Source organism: Onychostruthus taczanowskii, unplaced genomic scaffold (genome assembly GCF_017590055.1).
Source record: "Onychostruthus taczanowskii isolate IOZ18803 unplaced genomic scaffold, ASM1759005v1 scaffold15, whole genome shotgun sequence".
Lineage (NCBI taxonomy): Eukaryota > Metazoa > Chordata > Aves > Passeriformes > Passeridae > Onychostruthus > Onychostruthus taczanowskii.
This window is the reverse complement of record NW_024498685.1, coordinates 1,747,240-1,766,643: the sequence shown is the minus strand read 5'-3', so window position 1 is coordinate 1,766,643 and position 19,404 is coordinate 1,747,240. Positions and strand designations below refer to the sequence as shown.

Sequence of the window (19,404 nt, the reverse complement as noted above, 5' to 3'; positions counted from 1 at the left end):
CCCACCTTATCAAAACATCAGCTCTGTGGCTGCTGTGGATGCTCTTGTTCACACAGATCTGATCCACAGCGAGAGGCACTTTTATACATCTGGGATAATCTCTTCCTTTCTTGGAAATCAAACAGCAGCTGCCCTCCAGCACACTGATGTATCCCCACAACCCCCAAGACACACACACTGCCTGAGCCTCCATGGTAGTTTCCTGCTGGATGTATGGTTTTCTCTGTGTGACCCATCAGTTCTCATCAGCTCATGTCAGTGCCCTCTCCAATATAAAAACCCCTTGTTAATTGAACTGATAAGGTATTTCCTCTAAAAACCTTTTTCAACCCCCCAAATTCTGGTATTTAAACTATACACTAAAAAAAGAAGAAAAAAGAAAGAGCTGTTTCACATATTTCCAAAGACAAACCCTGCTGGTGCTAGGCAATGGGGGGGCCTCTGATAATGGGCTTAACTCAAATCCAGCTGGCAAAGGCACAGTGGGACCTCTGAACACCCTGATTCTGCCTTGAAAAAACAGGGCACCTTTTCTCTGCTCTGACTCCTTTCTGTACAACTAACCATCCCCTCCCACTGCTCCCCCACCCCCCACACTTCTCTTTGTCTTTGTTACCTACAGGCTTTTTGGCACTATTTAATCAAAAGAGCTTGTTTCTCTGAACTTTGCTTGAACAGCTCAAAGCTTTCAGTACTGCCTCTAATTAGCTCTCAACAGCAGGACTATGGTAATGCTCCTCAGAGGCTTTTTCTGCATGACACTGTAACTGCAGTCAGAAAATGTGCCACACTACTGCAGGAAGACATCCAGTCAACACAGGAGGTATTGTTTACACTGGGAATACACTTGAATATGCCTTCCTCGAGTCACACAAACACATCTACATTTTTCTGCCAGCAAAATGTTTGAGAACCCAGAATAACATCTCCTTTATCTATCTCCTTTACAAGATCAGATTCCTCTTGCATCTAATAGGAAAACTGCCTCCTCCTTTCCTTCTGTAGCCTTCAAAGCAAACGAATCAGTCCCAAGCAACAACAGATCACATGCTCATGCAATTTGAAAGCAGCTGCAGGTGGTAACCTGACTTACAGTGTATGCGTAGGTCAGAAGATTCTATTCCCACTGAGGCTCCTGGGAGGCTCAAATAAGGGGCCTGAGTTGCCATTAGTACCACAAACAAGTATCTTGCAGGAATTATTACAGTGATGACAAGCAGGTAAAACTGCACTGAAATCCTCACACTGATTTCACTAGAGGGAGCTCGAAGACTGAGAAAACAGCAAATAAAAGGTAATATGGAGAGGAGCTCCCCTGTATTTAGCAGGAAAATCTGTTGCTGGTAAAACCTGTACTGAAGACGTAATGTATTTGTGAGTGGGACTGTAAGAAGGAGCTGGAAAAGGCAGCTCTGATTTGCTTCTTGTAAGAGCAGGAGGAACAAGCACACTACAAGGCAACATCACAAGCACAAAGGAAGCAGTAACGTTCACTTTCTCCACACACTGCTTCTTCACACCTGCAGCCTTTCTTATTCCACATACAAGCAGGATGAATACATTTGTTTAAAGTCCCTGTTTAAATTCACATCTTCCAAAGTTCTTCCAGCTCAGACCTGATTTCTCACAAGAGCTATTGAGGCAAAGAAGAGACCCTCTTAGAGGAGGGCCTGTCTCATCACAGTTCAAGAATTCCCAGGTACCACTAGTACAAACAAACCAGCTCTGTGACCCACCTCTCAATCCATTGAGCAGCTAGGCCTAAAAGATTCTGGGCTAAATCTGCACAGCTGCCTATAAAACTCAGTAAGGACAGTGATATCCAAGCAGTACTGACTTACAGCAACAGGGGAAAAGATGAAAGGTATAGGAAACTCAGAAGCTATGAAGAACTCCAGGTTCTGAATACTCCAGGTTCTGGATTTCTGCCTTGTTTACAGAAACAGAAGATGAGTAAGAATTTTAAAGAACAGAAGTACTAGTCCCCGAGAAGCAGTACTGATTGGTGTGCTTTGCAGTCCTCTGCTTCTGAATCTTGCAGCACAGTATGAGAGAAAACCAGCACACTTTTCAGAGATCCTGCCCCCTTTTTGCAGCCTTCCCATACTCACCCTCTGTGAACAAACTCCCCTTTGCTGACACTCTCTGCTTCGATGCAAATGTCCATGAAGTCCTCAGTGCGCTGTGCAAAAAAGGATTCAGAAATCGAGCAGTTAACATTTGAAAATGCCACACCCATGATACTGCAATATGTTCACACAATGGCCAGTCCTTTGTCCCCCAAAAGGAGACAGAAGATGCATTTCTGCATTTCATGCTTTATTCAAATCTCAACTTGAGATTTGAATTAGAAATTACAGACAGTATTTTCCCATTAATGAGTATTCAATAAATACCACAAGAATCAAAATAATGAGTCACACGTTTGGCTTCTTGCTACATTTAAAGACAATAGCAGATCTCTTACGCTTACTTATTTATTTCTATTCAATGGGTGTTTCATGAATTTAAGCAATAGTACAATGATACAACATTTGGCCACCAAACACCACAGTAAGAGAATTTTAAACAATACAAATTGGAAATCAAAGTGTCCTTGGTAACAATTCTTTAAACTCCTCACTTAGTTTCTTTCCTATTTACAGCCTGCCCTTAAACTGAATATACAGTACAGCTTTTTCCAGGAAAGCAATTTTGATTAAGATGCAACTTATATTTTATGTATTTTAATATTTTTGTCGTGGCAAAAGTCGTAGTGTGCAGATGCAATCAAAATGACAAAAGTAAAAATAGATGCATCTATTAGTGTAACTTGGTTTAGTCCTTTGCTGTTCTGCAGAGGCACTGCCTGAGCTGCACCTGTATGGCTTTATCAGCTTCCCTTCAATGGGGCAGCCTCTGCATGATCTGAGGTGAGACACAGAGACAGGAGTGGCTGGCAGCAGTCAGCAGATATGGCCTGGTATTAATTCCAGAGAGCTGCTGGTCAGCTTTGAGGACTACAGGGACAATGGTTTCAAGAGAGGGACTTAAATGCAGTAATAAGGGATCCACACGTTTAGAAAAAGAGGTGCAGTATCAAGATATTTCCAACTCTAGGAACAGGAAAGTACAAGTGGTCTAACATGAACTTGTCCATTTCTCTAGGTTATGCAAGAGACCTGAGAACCCTACATCACTTCCTTCTTTTCAAAACCAGTATTAAAGTACATCTTGAACCACAGAAAGCGCATAAGGGAGTTTGTGGCAATCTGATACTTTTTCTGTTCTTGGTAGGTCTGTTTTTACTTTACATCACTGGCTCCCATCCAGTTCAACAACCAAAACTCTTCTGTTCAAGTGCCACCTAGAAACCACTAAAAAAAACCCCAAATACTAGTCTCTGTCTAGCTTCTACCATTACTAGGACACTGACAGTCCATATCATAACCCACAATGAAGAAGAAACTAAAGTTCATGGTGGTATATTCTAAGGAGAAACCAGGAGAACATTAAAAAAAGTAAATTTGCTTGTTTGGTTTCTTTTGGTCTGATCCTACAAGACAATGTATCAATATAACACACATTTTCATGTTCTTAAAGACCTGGATTCTAAGGAAGAAATATATTGCAGAAAGTTCAACACCTCCTGTTAACCTGGGTATAGTGGCAAGGGTTTCCTGTACCCACGAAGAGGAAATGCAGGGAAGCTCACGAGTATAGGATCACTGTGTAAGCATTTTCCTGTAAATTTAAAGACTGACTATCCAAATAGCATTCACAGCAGTAAAATTGCACCAAAACACAGGCATAAGCCAAAGAGAGGTTCTAAAACAGTGAATGAACAGCATGAACATGCTGAAAAGGTTATGACAGGAACAGTTCCTTTGATGCCGTGCTTCTATCCTTTCAACCACCTGCACTTCCTTTCCTTCAAATCAGTGTAGGCCCTGTCCTTTCCCTAGTACCAATTATTTTTAACTCCACTCTGCAAGTCTAAAAAAGAGAGACAAAAAAAAAATCCAGCCAGACACTCAGGCTCAGCTTCCTTTTAGCAGAAGTTCATAAAAGAGACTCTAACATAGAGAAAGGAATGCTTCTTGGTCCTTTTTTTACTCATGGGAAATCCTAAAACTTCTGTTTGGCTACTGAAACCTTGAACAAATTCTTTCTGATCCCACTGCATCCCAGTTTTACATTGGTCTCCTGTGCTTTCATACTGGATCTGAAACTTGCTCATTCCTGGATTCAGTCATGGACCTCTTCTTCCAAGAAGTAGTAAATGTTATTCATATAGAGCCAAGAATGGGAGTTTAGCAAGACAGGAAAACTCTGTGGGCAGGCAGCATTTGGAATCCAATTATGTTATGGTCTTACTGCTAGATCAAGCTGCCTGTTCCGAGTTGCAATGGAAAGCTCAATGGTGGACAGCTTCAGTTCTTCCCAGTCCTCTCGGGCTACCTCCTGGGGGAACTCTGTGCATCAGGAAGAGAAGGTACCAGTCATTAAATGGCATTTAATTACACAGATCACTATGAAGCAGATGCCAGACACAAAAATCAGTCTGAGCCATTCTGGCCACTAGTTTTGTTTCTCAAGATGTCAAAATCTTAAAAAAATTAAAAGGTAGCTTAGGAGTACTGAAGAAAAGAAAAAATACCATCAGCATTTACACAGTACCAGAAAAGACTGTCAAGCACAGTACATCACAGCCACATGAGTCCTTATGTCCAGGGATTAACAGATCTCCTGGGCTAGTGGCAAGAACATTGAGAAAACCCATGAAATACTAATACCAAAAAAACAGGAATCTGATGTTCAGGAGGCTGTGGTAACACATTTTCTACAGCAGGCAGCTCCACAGTTCAGATCTCATATCCAGGTCACCTGGTTCATGTTCATGCATGAATCACCTCTGCTAGCCAAGGAGGGACAAGGTCTTAGCAGCAGGCTGTGCAAAATACCCACTCTCCTTCCTCCTGCGGCCTGCCATGTGCACTGCCCAGACAACAGCCCAAGCCAAGAGAGGCTCAGAGAACACAAAGTTTATGGTACAGAAAGAATTTAACATACCAAGAGAAATTTAGGCCTGGCCCAATTGGTACTGTTCTATTTAAAGTCACATTTGTTGCTCTGTGTTAGCAACTCTCCCCGCCCTGGAAAAACAAGGGCTGCTCCTCTCTGCCCAGCTCACTAAGAAGCCATTCTGCTGGAAGAAGATTTCAAGAAGTTCACCCAGAAGTGCCAAGTATCCTCAATGCATACCTCCACTGCAAAGGCAACTGTGAGTCCAGGGAATACCCTGGGTTCTCTACAAGTGAGTATTTGCTTATGAGACCACAAACACAGGCAGGACTACTCTGTTCCATTTCTGACAGATGTCACTACAACCGTCTTGACAAAAATCACAGTTTACATAAATTTTAAAAGGAAACAAGAAAAAACCAAAACAGTAACAGAAAAGAGAGCAGTGAAGTAGGCATGCCCTCCACAAAACACACCCCCAGATCTGTTAGAGGAGTAGAGTCTGCATGTGAGTTTATGCCAGAACACATCCAGCCCACCTTTTGGAGATGACCAGTATGATCGAAGTCGTCTGTAAAGCCTCACATACAAAGGAGGTCTGGATGATTTCTCCTCTGGCTCTTCTGGTGGTCTCTCAGTTGGACCCAGGTACATGAGAGCAGCTTGATGTTTCTGAGGCCACTCCTTGGATTTAAATGGAAAGAAAAGACAGAACATAAAGGGCATTTTGTTTAGGGCATTTCCTGTTTATTCTGTTTAATCCTGTAGCCTATTTCTTGTGTCACATAGTCCTGTAGAGCTACTCAGACCCCCGCCACTACCTCAGCCTACGTTATGGCTCTCCAGTCTCCAGGTTCATTGGTGAGATGACATTTCTGCAGTTTCAAAAAGATTACCCACAGTTCCCAAATCCACTATTCTAATCCTTCCCTGCACAGAAGTGAGGGCATTTTCTCCTCTATGGACAGAGAGTGAAGGGATGTTTCCTTTGTTGCTGATGTGTGGCAGGGTGATACAGCTGCTTCTGGCTGGAGGGAACAATCCAAACCAGCCAGGTCAACAGTAATGTCTGAAAGCACAGTTGGTTTCTGCATGGCAGAAAGGCAACCTCAAAGAGCAACTGCTCAGCAGGATCCAGTCCAAACAGACAAAGACTACAGTGCTGTGTGCAGCCAAGGGGCACTAAAACCTGACACGCCTTTGTTCTCCAGCAACTCAAACAATCCAGACCTGACCTGATAGTCAGGTGCTTCTAAACAGCAACAGAACAGCTCTTAAGGGAAGTCATGTGAGCTTTATAAAGCATTAAAAAAATAAAAAGGAAAGTACTAACACATTATTCTTGGTGATATTTCAGCTTCCAGTAGCAGGGCTACAGAAGAACCTTAGCTTTTGAAATATCTCCAGATGCTGACAAAGTTTATTTCCTGTCAATGTTTTCAAAGTAATTTCAGAAATGCTCCAAACGTAGGACTTATGGGAGGGAATAATTTAATTGGTTTTTAAATTTGTATACTAAAACAACACAGCCAAAAGCTCATATGAACTCAGTAGAATTATTTTTCTATGTACAAAACTTCAGAAGTAGTTTTGGATCATATAGCACAGATTGTTAAACTAATTCACCTCACACCTCTGAGAGCAAGGAAAGACTCCACTCTCATACTTACATAATAAGCAGGACAAACAGAGGTTGTATCAGTAGGGCAGTACACAAACAATAAATATTAATGATTAAATGGAAAAGCAGCAATGCTCTGATAATTTAAGCCTGTGTATTCTAGAAGAGATGATAACACTCATAACAATGCCCCTACCAATATCAGAGGTGATATTTCCAATTACACTTTTTTTTCAGCTACAGGTCATCCTGTTTCAAGAGACACCCCCAGTAAAACCAGAAAATAATGAAGTGTGGAGCAGCAAACACAAGCCAGGAAGAGATTAAACTCAACAGGCTGGAGACACTTCTTATAGAAATTAACAAAATGATAACATAAGAGTCACATAAAGCAATGTGAATATCACAATTAGGTGAGATCAGGTAGAAAGTTTTCTATCTAATGGCCGAAGAAGTGGACACTTCTCTTTAACCTTCAGCAAGTTAAACAGATCTTTTTAATGTACAATTAATAGCTCACCAGAGAAATCCACTACCACCACCCCTAGCTGAGCCTAAGGACTCAAAGGAAGTGAGAAAGGAGGTGGACAGAAAAGAATAGTTTTCTACTTAGAATGCCAGAACACAGAAGCATAACCTCAAATTTTCTATGGATGGGGGTGGGGGGGAAACCCATCTCAACTTTTCTGGATACATTACTATTAAATCCCCCTTACAGGAGCTGCCTATAAAGGAAGCATTGGCATTGTCACAGACAGCATGGCTAGACTGCACTATTTGATCTACTGCACCAGCTCCAGGGCATTTTCACTGCCTTTCAGGAGGTTCCTTATATGTTGAGAGAAAAGTAAAACCACGTGAATGAAAATGCCTTACCTTTAATGCAGGTCAAATTTTAATCTTTCCAGGATGAATTTTAAGCAACAGGCGAGATAAAAGCTATTCATCTTCATGTTCATTTTACTACACAAGGAAGCCTGATTATCAATGTGCATGAGCAGTCTAATTACAGACCCTTCTGCCAGATGAATAAATCAGACTGAAATGTTATTACAAAGAGTGTTGAGAAAATGTGGCTGAGCTCTTTAGCAGTTCACCACTGCTGCTCACCAGTTTCACAGAGGGTTACTGGCTTTCCCTGGTATCATGCAGAAAAAATTTTTTAAAAAATTTTAGAAGTATTTCTCTTCTCCTTCCTCTCTTCAGAAGTAAATCTATCAATTGGTAGGTTTTCTAACAAGTTGAGTTTTAGTCCCATTTTATATTGTTATCAGAATCCTTCACAAAAGCTCACAGATAAATTATACAAAGCAAAGTCAGCCTGCTCATTTCTGAAACAAAAACACTTTCCTTACAATTAATGTTTACCTTAAATGTACTGAAAAAATGAGCTGCTTTAGTTTTCAGAGGCCCAAGGTACCAGTACCTGGAAAAAGAACAGAAATAGAACTTCTAAGATATCCAGGGGTCAATACTGGGAAAGGGGAAAACTTTGCATGAAATCAGAGCACACAGACTTGTTTGCCCCTGAATTAGTGCACCCTGACAACCTTTAGCTTTTTGATATGGTAAGACAGTTTCTACACATCACCAGCAGTCTAGAAGTGACATCCCTATCCTGAGTTACACATCACCAAAACGCAGTGCATAATCTTCACTACGGGCAGCAGGACATCTCACTATCAGAATTTTACTTTGTTTTATGAGACAACTGGGGATGATTCAAAGGTCTGTGGTCTAACAGCTGCTGGTGTGCATCTCCACAATATGCAATACAGCACATTTCCAAAGGTTGGAGGAAACAAACAAAAAACCAAACGCTTCAGTGACAAAAGAACCAGCAAACATTCATTACTCCCAAAGGATTCTCACATCGAAATCAGAGTTTTACAAAATAAAAATCCTGCCAGCCACACAGCACTGTATAGAATCTAAAGATGTGACTGTATTTAGGTAGGCTTGGCACACATTTTGATCAGTGTCTTTCACCAAAGAGGGTCAACAAAGCACATTGAACAGCATTAGCTCAAGAGTCCTGCAGATGTAAGGATCTCATTAACCATTAAGGCATGCAAATGTGCCACCACTCCCCTTAAGCCATGAAATGGTCTGTAAAATAGTAACATAAGACAGCACCAGGTCTCCAGCAGCACAGTCCTTAGTAGAGCAATAGTCAGACACACTTCTGGAACTGTGTCTTATGGCTTAACTCCCTTTGAGTTATTTTCAGTTTAAGATCAGCTGCACTGGAACACACCAAATGTCTTTAGTCCAATAACCCATCTCTCAGGGGAGCAGAAGCGGATGAAGTGGGAAAGTATAAAAACAGGACAAGCACACGAGGATTTTGTTCCAAGCAGACTCTGAGCACCTGTTCATTTGTTGCTGAAGTGCTTTCCAAGCTGGACGTGTTTCTCTGCATTCAAAAACATTTATGGAAGGAAGCAGGGCTTGACGATGTTCGTGTGCCTCGTGTACCAAAGGTGCTGTCATGCCTCCAGCACTGAGCCCAAAGGACTCTTACAAAAGGGAAGTGCTGCAGGGAGAGATGTGAAGGCTGACACCAGGCAAAAACCAGGGAAGGAAGGTGGGAAGCCCAGTAGGAGTGGAGAGAGAAGTGCATTTCTTTGAACTGGGGGCTGCAATTAGCAGGAGAGCCTGCAGCACAGCCAATTCAGCACCTACACAGCCCTCTAAGAATGTCCCTGGCCTCCCAGGGACAAACAACCTGACCATTTACTCCATCTCCCCCATCCCCTCTTAAACCTACTCAAACATTTGCCAGACAAACTCCAGAGGTCTGCTACCTCTTTCTTCCTGACAAAGACAGCTCATTCACAAAGCACATGGTATTTCCTTACAACTTGCAGTTCCTCCGTAAGAGTTTGGGGAGTCAGCTGCTTTGGCACTGCTGCTCCTTCAGCAGATAATGCCTGTCATTTGATACACAGACACTGACATGGTAAGTCTCCACTTGGAGAAAGTCCAATAATTATGAGTTTAGCATTCAGAGAACAGTCATCAGATAGCACAGTCCATGCAGTTTCTGGCAGGAACCTGAAGGCATTTCTACTGCATCTGATGTCCCTTGCTGGAATTGAGTTTCAGAGTACACACACAGCTTTTCATTGGCAGATGACAAAAAACAATGGCCAATTACTTTACTTAGACTTTACTCAAGGGAGAGATTTTCCCTGTTACAATCTGAATAAAGTTCCAGAAGCAGATATCACAAGGCAAGAAGAAAGTACTTAAAACAACAGGTCGGTTAGCACCAAATATTTATTTCAAATCACAAGAATTCTGATATATCTTACACTCCCATGTGTGTAATGCAAGATCGAGCAAGAGTGGGGGTCTCTGCCTCTCAGATGCCTACATTCAGTAAAAGACTTACTTGAGAGAGGGGAGTGTGTATTTTTAGGCAACAGATACTAAAAAGGGTACCGTTTCAAAAAACAGTATTTTCTTACTTGCTAACTTTAACTCCTGCATCTCTGTAAGATCCCCATCTTAAACCAGATACTGCAAACACAGGCTGCTCTTTTTCTCCCTGTAAAGAAAAAGAAACACTGCAAAATTGCTTTCTCTTACCTTTTTTCCAACTTTATTCTCTGAAGTTGGAAAAACAGCATTGCTGCATAAAAACTTCTGTTAAATTTCTACACAGATATTTAACAGAAGTGGTATGACAAACAGCTAACAACAATAAAGCTTAGCAGAATTTAAGCACTGTAAATTCCATGTGCTCCAGGGAGGAATATAAGAGGTGAAGTTTTGAACAGGTAGCCCGAGTTTTACTGCACACCCAGCAATGGCCATTTCATTTTGTGGATTTGACTGTTAGCCAAAAGCAAGGAGCTCTGCACAGCAATACAAGGCTCTTGCTGCAGAAATGTCCATTCTACAAGTGAACAGAAAAATAATATTCAGCAACCATACGAGGCATAGTCAAAGGTTTTCCCATTTTGTATTTTTCCATTTGTCAAAGAAAGCTATTATCTTCACAATGCACAGGAATGCATCAAATCAGCAGACAGCTACTGGTATCTCTCACCATTGCTACAGAAATACCACTGTAGTAAGTTTTGTATTCATCAATGCTCTATGAGTCTCAAAGAAAAGCAATGTTGAAGCATTCTAGTGTTTTCTTCTGTTTAGACTGTCTGATGCCATAGCACATGGTGAGAAATGACTGCCAGCAGAACTGCTGATATCATAAACTAAAATGCGTAACAGCAAAACACAGAGGAAAACCAGTTCATGCAAACATAAAAATATCAGAATAGGAAAGTTTTAGGAATGTTCGTTTCCAAATAAGTAGATGCGTTCACCTTGATCTGCAAGACATCAAGTGGAACTGTCTCTCCTTTCAAAATGGCCAATGTAGCATTAGTAATATGCCTGCAAAACAAACAGGAAAAAAAAACAAAGGAAAATAAACAGGAAGAAAGGAAATGAGTAAACTTTAAAACTGCCTTTTTTTTTTTTTTTTTCCCAGCAAATTCCACTATGAGTCCAGGTAAGGCTTTTTTTCAGCAAAAGTAAAAACCCCAGGGAAACATGCTGCACTTAACTGAAATCAGAAAGCAAAACGTGTGGTTGCAACACATGACAAAACCTAACAAACAGCAAAATACAGAAAACAGTGAAAGGAAATTATCAGCCTAAGCTTTTGAGATATTCCTCCTTTTTGAGCTAATCTAGGAGGTCAGAGGCCAACTGTGTTACCTCCTCTTTCAGATACTTAACACACTAAGGACCCAAATCACGATTCTGTTTTAGTGGTAGCAAGTATTACAGCCTGGGAGAGAATGGGACAGCATGACTGGTCTGACCAACTCACGTGTCTGAGATTGAGCTGCATTAGTATGTGCTAATTTATTTTGAAGTTTTTAATCAACGTAAATCCACCTATCAGCAGTGCCCATATTGTTTAGGTCTCCATTAAGCTGTGGACTGCAGCCAGGGCACTTTTGTCAGTTCAAGCTGTAAAGATTTTGTAACCAAAGTGTCTGAGTCCACTAAATAGCCTGTGTTCAAACCTTGAAGTATATACTTAGATTGAAACCCCTTCTTTGTTTTCAAAGTTGGGTAATATTTAGTTTCCACATGGCAAACATTTCCAGTGTCTCAGCTGGGCAAGGAAAAAATGCAGTTTTCATATCCAGCCCAATATTCATATGAATCAGTTGGAGAAACTGCCCTTGGTTTCATCAGGATTACAATACTGAGACAGATAAGGAAGCAGTTCTTCCCACAGCCCATCTTCTCTCCCAGCTCTTATCTTTCTCTAAGACCTTCACAGTTCCTACACTCCTAAGAGAGTGCTGAAGGAACCAAAGCCCAAATATTTCTTCGAAAAATATCACTTCTGCCCTTCTTAACTCAGGTTCTGTCAGTGGTGCGGGTTGTTAAGCAGCCTATTGACCAAATTATCTTCAACTTCTCCAGGGTGCTGCAGTCCCACCTGCACAGTTCATTACCCTGGCACAAGAAGATCATCCATTTCAAACAGCTTCTTCAGAACCCAAACATAAATTATTACTTTAATCTTAGCTGCTGATTACAGCCTTGTCCACCTTTCTGAGCTTCAAAGCACTCTGGTAGCTTTAAGGAAGGATGTTATGCCAGTTGACTCGTGGGTTTTACGTATGATGGATACCAGCAAGGGTTCCACAAAGAACAACATTAATGAGTTACTGGGAGAGTGAGAGTGAAAAGATTTCAGGATCAAGAAGAAATATATTTATTATTATGAGAGGAGAGGAAGGGAAAAATTGAAAAGAAATGAAGTGTGGGGAAAAGAAAGATTGACTCCCTGTTCTCCTTATAAGTGGACAAAACAATCCTGCAGCAAACTGAACTGCAGTCAACAGATACCACCAGACTGGATCATACTGAAAATGCTGAAGAACTGGGTTGTTGGATTACTGCCAGCATCAGTCCCACCATAGGGAAAAGTCAGTCCTGACCTGCAAAACTCAGTAATGTGATCCAACCTTTCCCACATTGTTGTATGCCTTACTTTGCAGGTCCTAACCAGGCTATATGCGGACCGGTTTCTAGAGTTCTTAGACTGGAGAAGGGTCAGAAAGAGGACTTATTTTTGCCTTATTTTGTCACATCCTTGCTATATCCTTGTTGTACCCTTTCAGCTATTCCTAACAGGCTGATCCTTTTAATCCCTTTTTCTTTTTAAACTCTGAGCATCACATGATCACAGAGGAATTAGTCACAGCAAATGATTTCTAATAATACATACATTTCCTTCTTTTAATTTTTAGTCAGTTTTTGGAAGTCATTAACTCAGGTAAGTCCAGAGAATCATCAGGCTCTGCCCAGAGACTGCCAACTTCTATGTAACACAGAAGAAGAAAAGAATCATGCTACCAAGAAGCACTGCTTCTTGAAAACAACCAACCATGTTTCAGAAACATGTCATACTTACTGGACTTGATTCGTGCTCTCAGGGTACAGTGTGTGGCTCAGAGTGCAAGTTTTTCCAAGGGGTATGAATCCTATAGGAATCTTACTGAAGGCAGCCTGGAGACATAAGGAGAGTAAATTAACATTTGCACGAAGCTTCCTGTGTGGAGATCACAGCTGTGTCTGGCATCACCCCTTTGGCACTGAGCACCAGGCACTTCCTCACACAATGACTCAGAACATGGCACCCAAATCTGTGAAGCCACCACTGCCAACTGGGTACAAAGGAGCTCTCTGTAATCATTAAGAGCATTGTTACATCCATTTTGGCAGCCACATCCCAACTAATGCATGGATTCTGTCAGCAATCTGCCATCTTCCTTAATACTGATGGTGGCATCACAGGCTCTGAATCCCATTTACCACTGCAGAAATCCCCTCTGACAGAGTAACCTTGCACAGCAAAGAGATTTTCTCACTTAAGGAAAAGAAATTAATTTATTCCTCTGCCATCCAAATCATGAAGCAGCAGAAGGTCTAATTTTTGGAAGTCACTGACCATATTATTTTTCTCTACAGCTGTTCAGCAAAAGGGCTTGTTGAAGGAGCAAGTTACTAGCCTGTACCTCATCTCAAACCTTGCTTTTTGAAGTGTGTCAGCAAACCAGTGTAGACTACCCCATACCCCAGAGCACCACGTCCCTCCTGGCGGATGCTGTCAGTAGTACCAGGACACAGCCAATCCACAGCCACCCAGGAATTTCCCTCTCACTGCACACCCAAGCCCTCTCCCCTGCTGTGTCTGTGTCACCTGTGAGTGCCAACACTCTCAAAAACCCTGCTCTCAGGGTTTTCTTCAGCACTGTTTGCAGCTCCTGCAGTCAAGCTCTGCTCCCCTGGCTGCTAGGAACAGGGCTTCTGGAATACCTTGCACAGGCTCTTATGCAAGCAACAGTGGTGTGACACCCCCGAGGGAAAAGGGAAGCAGGGCACAGAGAGAGGGAGCTCGAGTGCAGATCTCTCCTCCTAGGACAGAGAGACATGAAGGACAAGAATTCCTTGGCCAAAGACAGGAAGTGACACAGTGGCAATACTACAATGCAGTATTCCACCCATAATTGTGCTGGATGCAGAATTCCCCACACTACTGCAAAACGATCCAAGGCACATCAAGATAAGAAGCCAAAAAAATAAAGAGAAACTAGCCAGTAAAGCTTCTAAACTTTGCTACCACTATCATCAGATTATGAAAGTCTCAGGATCCAACTATAATAACATTAGATTTAAAACAATGATGTATCAGAATTGAAATAACTAGCCTTCCTTTAAAAATACTGACTTGGTTGCAACTCCCCCTCGTCACATTCACACAAAGCAAATGCCTAAACAGACACAATTCTAGCTGCCAAGGGTATCATCATAATCTTGTCTGCATCATTTAATAGAATTTTTGCCAGCTCCTGCGAGAAGATTTTGGGAACAATGATTCCCTCCTTTCTTCAATAACACTGTCCTCCCACTTTCAAAAGAAAAATCTATCTCATTTCCATTCAGAGTGATCCACCTTGAGAGGTTAAAATTTGCTTAGTGCAGCCATCTGCATAGGTAAGTATACACTGCTTGAAGAAACAGCAAAGCAATCCCAAAGCAGTAGGAGAGTGACCATAACTGAATTCAGTTTCAAGCCTGTACAAATACAAGAAAAACATGTACTTTTGCCCAATGCTTCTGCCAAACAAAGTGGCATGCACAGCTGGTCCATGGGTCTTTGAAAATTGAGCATTTGGCTTCTCCACAATCCCTGCTCTGACGCTGGAAACTTCCCAAAGCCATGGCTTGGGAGTCACTGCACTCCCTCAGAAAGGGAACAAAGAACAGCAGGCAGCATTGCAGGACAGTAGTCCAGCTGGATTGTTGCACAGAAAGCTGGCTTCAGAGTAGTAAGCAAAGTATTTGCGGGAGGCAGCTCAGGCCAAGAGATCACAGTGGATGCACAAGACACTCCAAGAAATAAAAACAATTTTTAAAATGACACCTTCTCACCTCATCTGCTCTACGGAGAAGTCCAGTTATGACCTGAAAAACATGGGACATGCTCTAAGAATTTTATTTTAAAGTTCCAGTAAGAACCTATGAAATTCTTAACCACATTTAATCTTTGAGAAGATTTAAGGAGCAGCTACCCTTTTATGGAAGCTGCTACAGTTGTTTACATGGGAAAGGAGGAATGTTCAGCCTGCAAACATGTTGGAAACAGCAGGTTTATGAGTGTGCCTGAGTACATGTTGGTACCACAACCAATGCCAGTGTAAATGTTTTAACATTGAATGATGGTCTGCATAATGCAAAACCAGCACTGGTCAGTGCAATTAACAAAAGGCCAGAATGAATCTACAGATGTATTCCGATCTCTTTCTCTTAAGGTCATTACATCCATTTAGCCATTGTCTTATGAAATCAGTAGTTAGACATCAGGAACTGCTTGAATAAAATACAGTTTTGAAAAACAGAGTATCCCCCAGTTCTGCTTCTGTCATTAATCATCTTGACAATAGGCATTTATTAAATACGTTCCACGCTTTGTTACCATTCCCACGTCATTTTTAAATTATCTGATTCCCACTAAGCAAAATATGAATTCCTCTTGGAATTCATAGAAGAGTTTATAGAAAGGAAGGAACTTTGAAAATCAAACCACTACAACTACATCACACAGAAAGAAAAGGTTTGAATCATGTCCCTTCAAAGAGTTTGCTCATTCTAGAATAAAGTTCTGGAAGACAGCTATGTCACACACTCCTTTTGCCCCCACTCCCATCATGTCTTAACACTAATACCAACAAGCACAGTGTTCTGTCCCCAGAATATTAGAACATTTACTGAAAACACAGATACTAAACTGGACAGATCTCTAGGAACTGTTGTTATGATGCTGCTACATTGCACAGACTCAATCTTCTTGCCCTTGGCCTAACTATGATTCACAACAAACCAGGCTCCCGCAGTACCTCTTGGACTGTGCCATCTCCTCCTGCAATAATGATCAGATCTGTGTTTTCCATTAATTCCAGAAGCTTTTTTGCTTGTCCCTCATAATCAGTCTGAAGAAACAGAGATCCAAACATGAGCACTCAAATGACTATTTTTAGTATATCTCTTTCATAGAAAAAAGAATCATCTATCTCTCTGGTTTATAGTTATTTTTATATAGGCACACAGTACTGTATATTACTTACATTCAGAGGTTTTTTTCAACTTATAAAACCAGTTTGATGCATAATATAATATGTGCAAGTAAACACACACACAGAAGTTAAATGAAGTATCACAGAAATGTTATTCAATAGATCTAGAATGTCACAGCAACCATCTAATTTGCGGGTAATATTACAATGAAACAAATCCAGAAGCCAATCACTTGCAGAAAAACTCCCACTATCTTTAACAGCCAAAGTGCTCAAGTGCATCTCCTGAAACACAGCATCAACTACACAAAAGGCCACTGCCTGACAGCCACTGACAACGGATTTAGCAGTAAAGAGTACTGACTTTTTAAACCATTAAAACTGTTTTCTACAAAATTCATGTCTTTTACAGAGCCATCTCAACCTCACTTCCTGGCCCAGCCCTGTTTTGGCAACTTGTTGGGTCTAACACTACCAAGCATCAGTTTTAAGTCTTGCAAAATGATTTCTTCTCATAGGGTGGGACTAGGTATATTTAATGATCAGAGAAAGGGATTAATGAAAACAGCATTTTAATACTAAACCTTGTGGAAAAGATTCCAAGACAGAAAGATGCACATCAGAGTACTTTGCTGTTAGGACACACTGACTATTAAGCAATCCACATATCACAGCCTCAAAAAACCTGCAGAAAGATCAGAATCCCTTCAATGTTTCCTTGTTCTTCTCTTTCCAAAGGAGACCTGTTGTTAATTCACACCATTTAGAGCTCAGTGTTCTGCTTTCATGGTGGGAATGTTGAATTATTTGGAGAGAGACAGAAATAATTTCAGTGTAAAGATAAAAGGTTATTTTTAATTAATCTGAATGGTTCAACTGCATGTCAAAATTCCTCACTTTTCAATTCTTTAAGTTCAGGCAAAAATGACAAATTCAACAGCAATGGGCATGCACCACTAGCCAGCACTCAAATATTTAGAGAGTTTTTTTCTCAAACATGTATTATAGAAGGGCTGCTTTAGACAGAAGAACAAGCATATGTACTGCTTTAGCTGAAAATTAAAATCTCACTACACTGTTTGAAAAGCAACTGTGAATTAAAAAGATTAGGTATGGACCTAATATCTCAGTATTTATTTCTTCCTGTAAGATGTCTACAGGACAACTGAGAAATTTCAAATGCATACAGATTTGAATTTCAATTCTTCAAGAGCAGAAAGAAGAGAGTCAATATTTCTACAGTAACAGGACCCATCAGTTCTTACCTTAACCACAGTTACATCCAAGCCAGATAAGTGCAAGATCGGTGCAGCATTCTTTTCAAAAAGGTTCCCAGCTTTGCTAGAAATAACAGAGTAAAAACTGTTTAATGATGCCTGCGGCTGAAAAAAAAAATTAAAAAGGAAAAAAACAAATGAATAGCAAAAAGAAATCTACTTAAAACCAAGCATTCAATCTCCACAATCAGTCACTCAACCTGACAGTCAGGAAAGACGAGATTTCACGTGGCTCAAATGCATTACGTTTCTAGTCTCATATCTCAGATGTCAGGGTTTTGTTGCAGCTTTAATAAGTGCACAAGATGCTACCTAACTTTTGCCAAAAATAATTTTAAAAACCCATTAAAACAAATTAAGATCTCCAGAAAGAAATTTATTAGAATATGAATGACTTACAAAGCACTAGCCTTTAGGACCATAAAGAAGGCCCATGTAGGCTTTAAGAAGTATTTTTAAAATTATTTATTACTACATATTATTAAATAAGGTTAGAAGCAAAATTCTGACCTTTTTTGTTGTAGGACTGATAATTTTATGCATGCCATTGCATAACAAAATATATATCATCAAATTATATCAAATAACAAAATATGTATCAAAAATTATATCATTAACTATAAATTGTTTACAAGTTGAAACATGAGACTTGGTTAATTCCACGCATTTTCCAGACACATAAAAGCATGAGTCCAAGCACTCTCATGTCAGCTATAATATTCCCCTCATATTGGTAGTAACAACTCTCTGCCCCTCCATAAAATGCAACTATTCCAAAGCTTATTTGATCAGCAGAAATAGACACACATCACATCCAAGATTATGGTTTTTCTGCTAATGAGGATGTAAAAATAGCAGCCGACCTCTTCCAGGAGTCTTGCTCCAAGTCCATATTTAGCCTCTCAGTTTGTGGGCACATCCCTTTCAAGGGCAGGTTCCCACAGAAGTAAGATCACTTCTTGCCAACTTCAAGTCTTGAAGCAATCAAGGTCATCTCTTACTTCTATAGTTTTTGAGGATGGAAATATATCACATGCAAAAGTTTGGAAGGAATACATAGGAATTCTACATACAAAGGAATGACAAAGGCAAAACACAGGATTAAAGAAAAAAAATGGAAAAAAAAATGTTTAGAAATCATTCTTCCACCTAAAGCAACTAATTCTATTTCTCATCCCAATATTTTTGGTGAAATTAAGTTTGGCATAGTTACATAGCACCAGCTTGTCACCAGAGTGAGGCAAAAATGAGCTCAAAAATTTGGCTAGCTTTTATAGTGGACAGCAGAGAAAAATGCAGAGAGAGTGCCTCAAATGAGAGTGCTAGGAAGGGGGAATTTTACCCTTTGCAAGCTGCTGGGTTGAGGAAGACTGTTGCTTTCTTCAATGGCATAGTGGCAGGCATCAGCTGGTTGCCAAAAGCCTAAGTAAGAGAAAAAGAGCAGGGCTCAGTTCATCTTTTAAGCACACTGCTAAAACAGTTCAAAATAATGCATCTCTACAAATGTCAATGGGCTTTCAAGCCTCATGACATTCAAATGACTTCCATCTTCAGCCATTGTACAGGTCTCTTATTCAAAGGCCTGCATTCTTAGCAGCAGCTCCCATCACTGTCGTAAGTACTCTTTAGCTCATTTTTAATTCCGCTACCATTTCGTTTTTGTCAACCTCTGGTTTTCTGCAATGGGCAGAAATCCAGGGAGCTCTCCTTGACTCCAAGGTTACTGGATTTTCTTTCCATATGTAATCCTCATACACCTGCATGCCACCTTCTTTCTGCATTCTTTCCAACTTCTGAACTTAATTCCTCTATCTCTTCTACTCATTTTAGTATTTTCTATGCTTCAGTTTTTGAAGACAGGAAAGATAATTATAAGAGAATCTGCCTT

General features: G+C 40.6%; 1 protein-coding gene across 2 annotated transcripts in view; it reads right to left on the bottom strand.

The window, feature by feature from the left end:
- Positions 1 to 19,404, bottom strand: part of AGK (acylglycerol kinase) — a 36,053-nt gene that overhangs the window by 5,105 nt on the left and 11,544 nt on the right. The window contains exons 3-13 of one of the 2 annotated variants that reach the window (XM_041398730.1): positions 18,859 to 18,938; positions 17,505 to 17,580; positions 16,063 to 16,155; positions 15,098 to 15,130; positions 13,077 to 13,171; positions 10,960 to 11,029; positions 10,099 to 10,178; positions 7,994 to 8,051; positions 5,544 to 5,688; positions 4,357 to 4,454; positions 2,112 to 2,182 (exon numbers count right to left, since the gene is read on the bottom strand). In XM_041398730.1, the coding sequence (XP_041254664.1) occupies positions 2,112 to 2,182; positions 4,357 to 4,454; positions 5,544 to 5,688; positions 7,994 to 8,051; positions 10,099 to 10,178; positions 10,960 to 11,029; positions 13,077 to 13,171; positions 15,098 to 15,130; positions 16,063 to 16,155; positions 17,505 to 17,580; positions 18,859 to 18,938 (899 nt within the window). The remainder of the gene's footprint in view (positions 1 to 2,111; positions 2,183 to 4,356; positions 4,455 to 5,543; positions 5,689 to 7,993; positions 8,052 to 10,098; positions 10,179 to 10,959; positions 11,030 to 13,076; positions 13,172 to 15,097; positions 15,131 to 16,062; positions 16,156 to 17,504; positions 17,581 to 18,858; positions 18,939 to 19,404) is intronic. The other variant, XM_041398731.1, reaches the window with a different exon arrangement.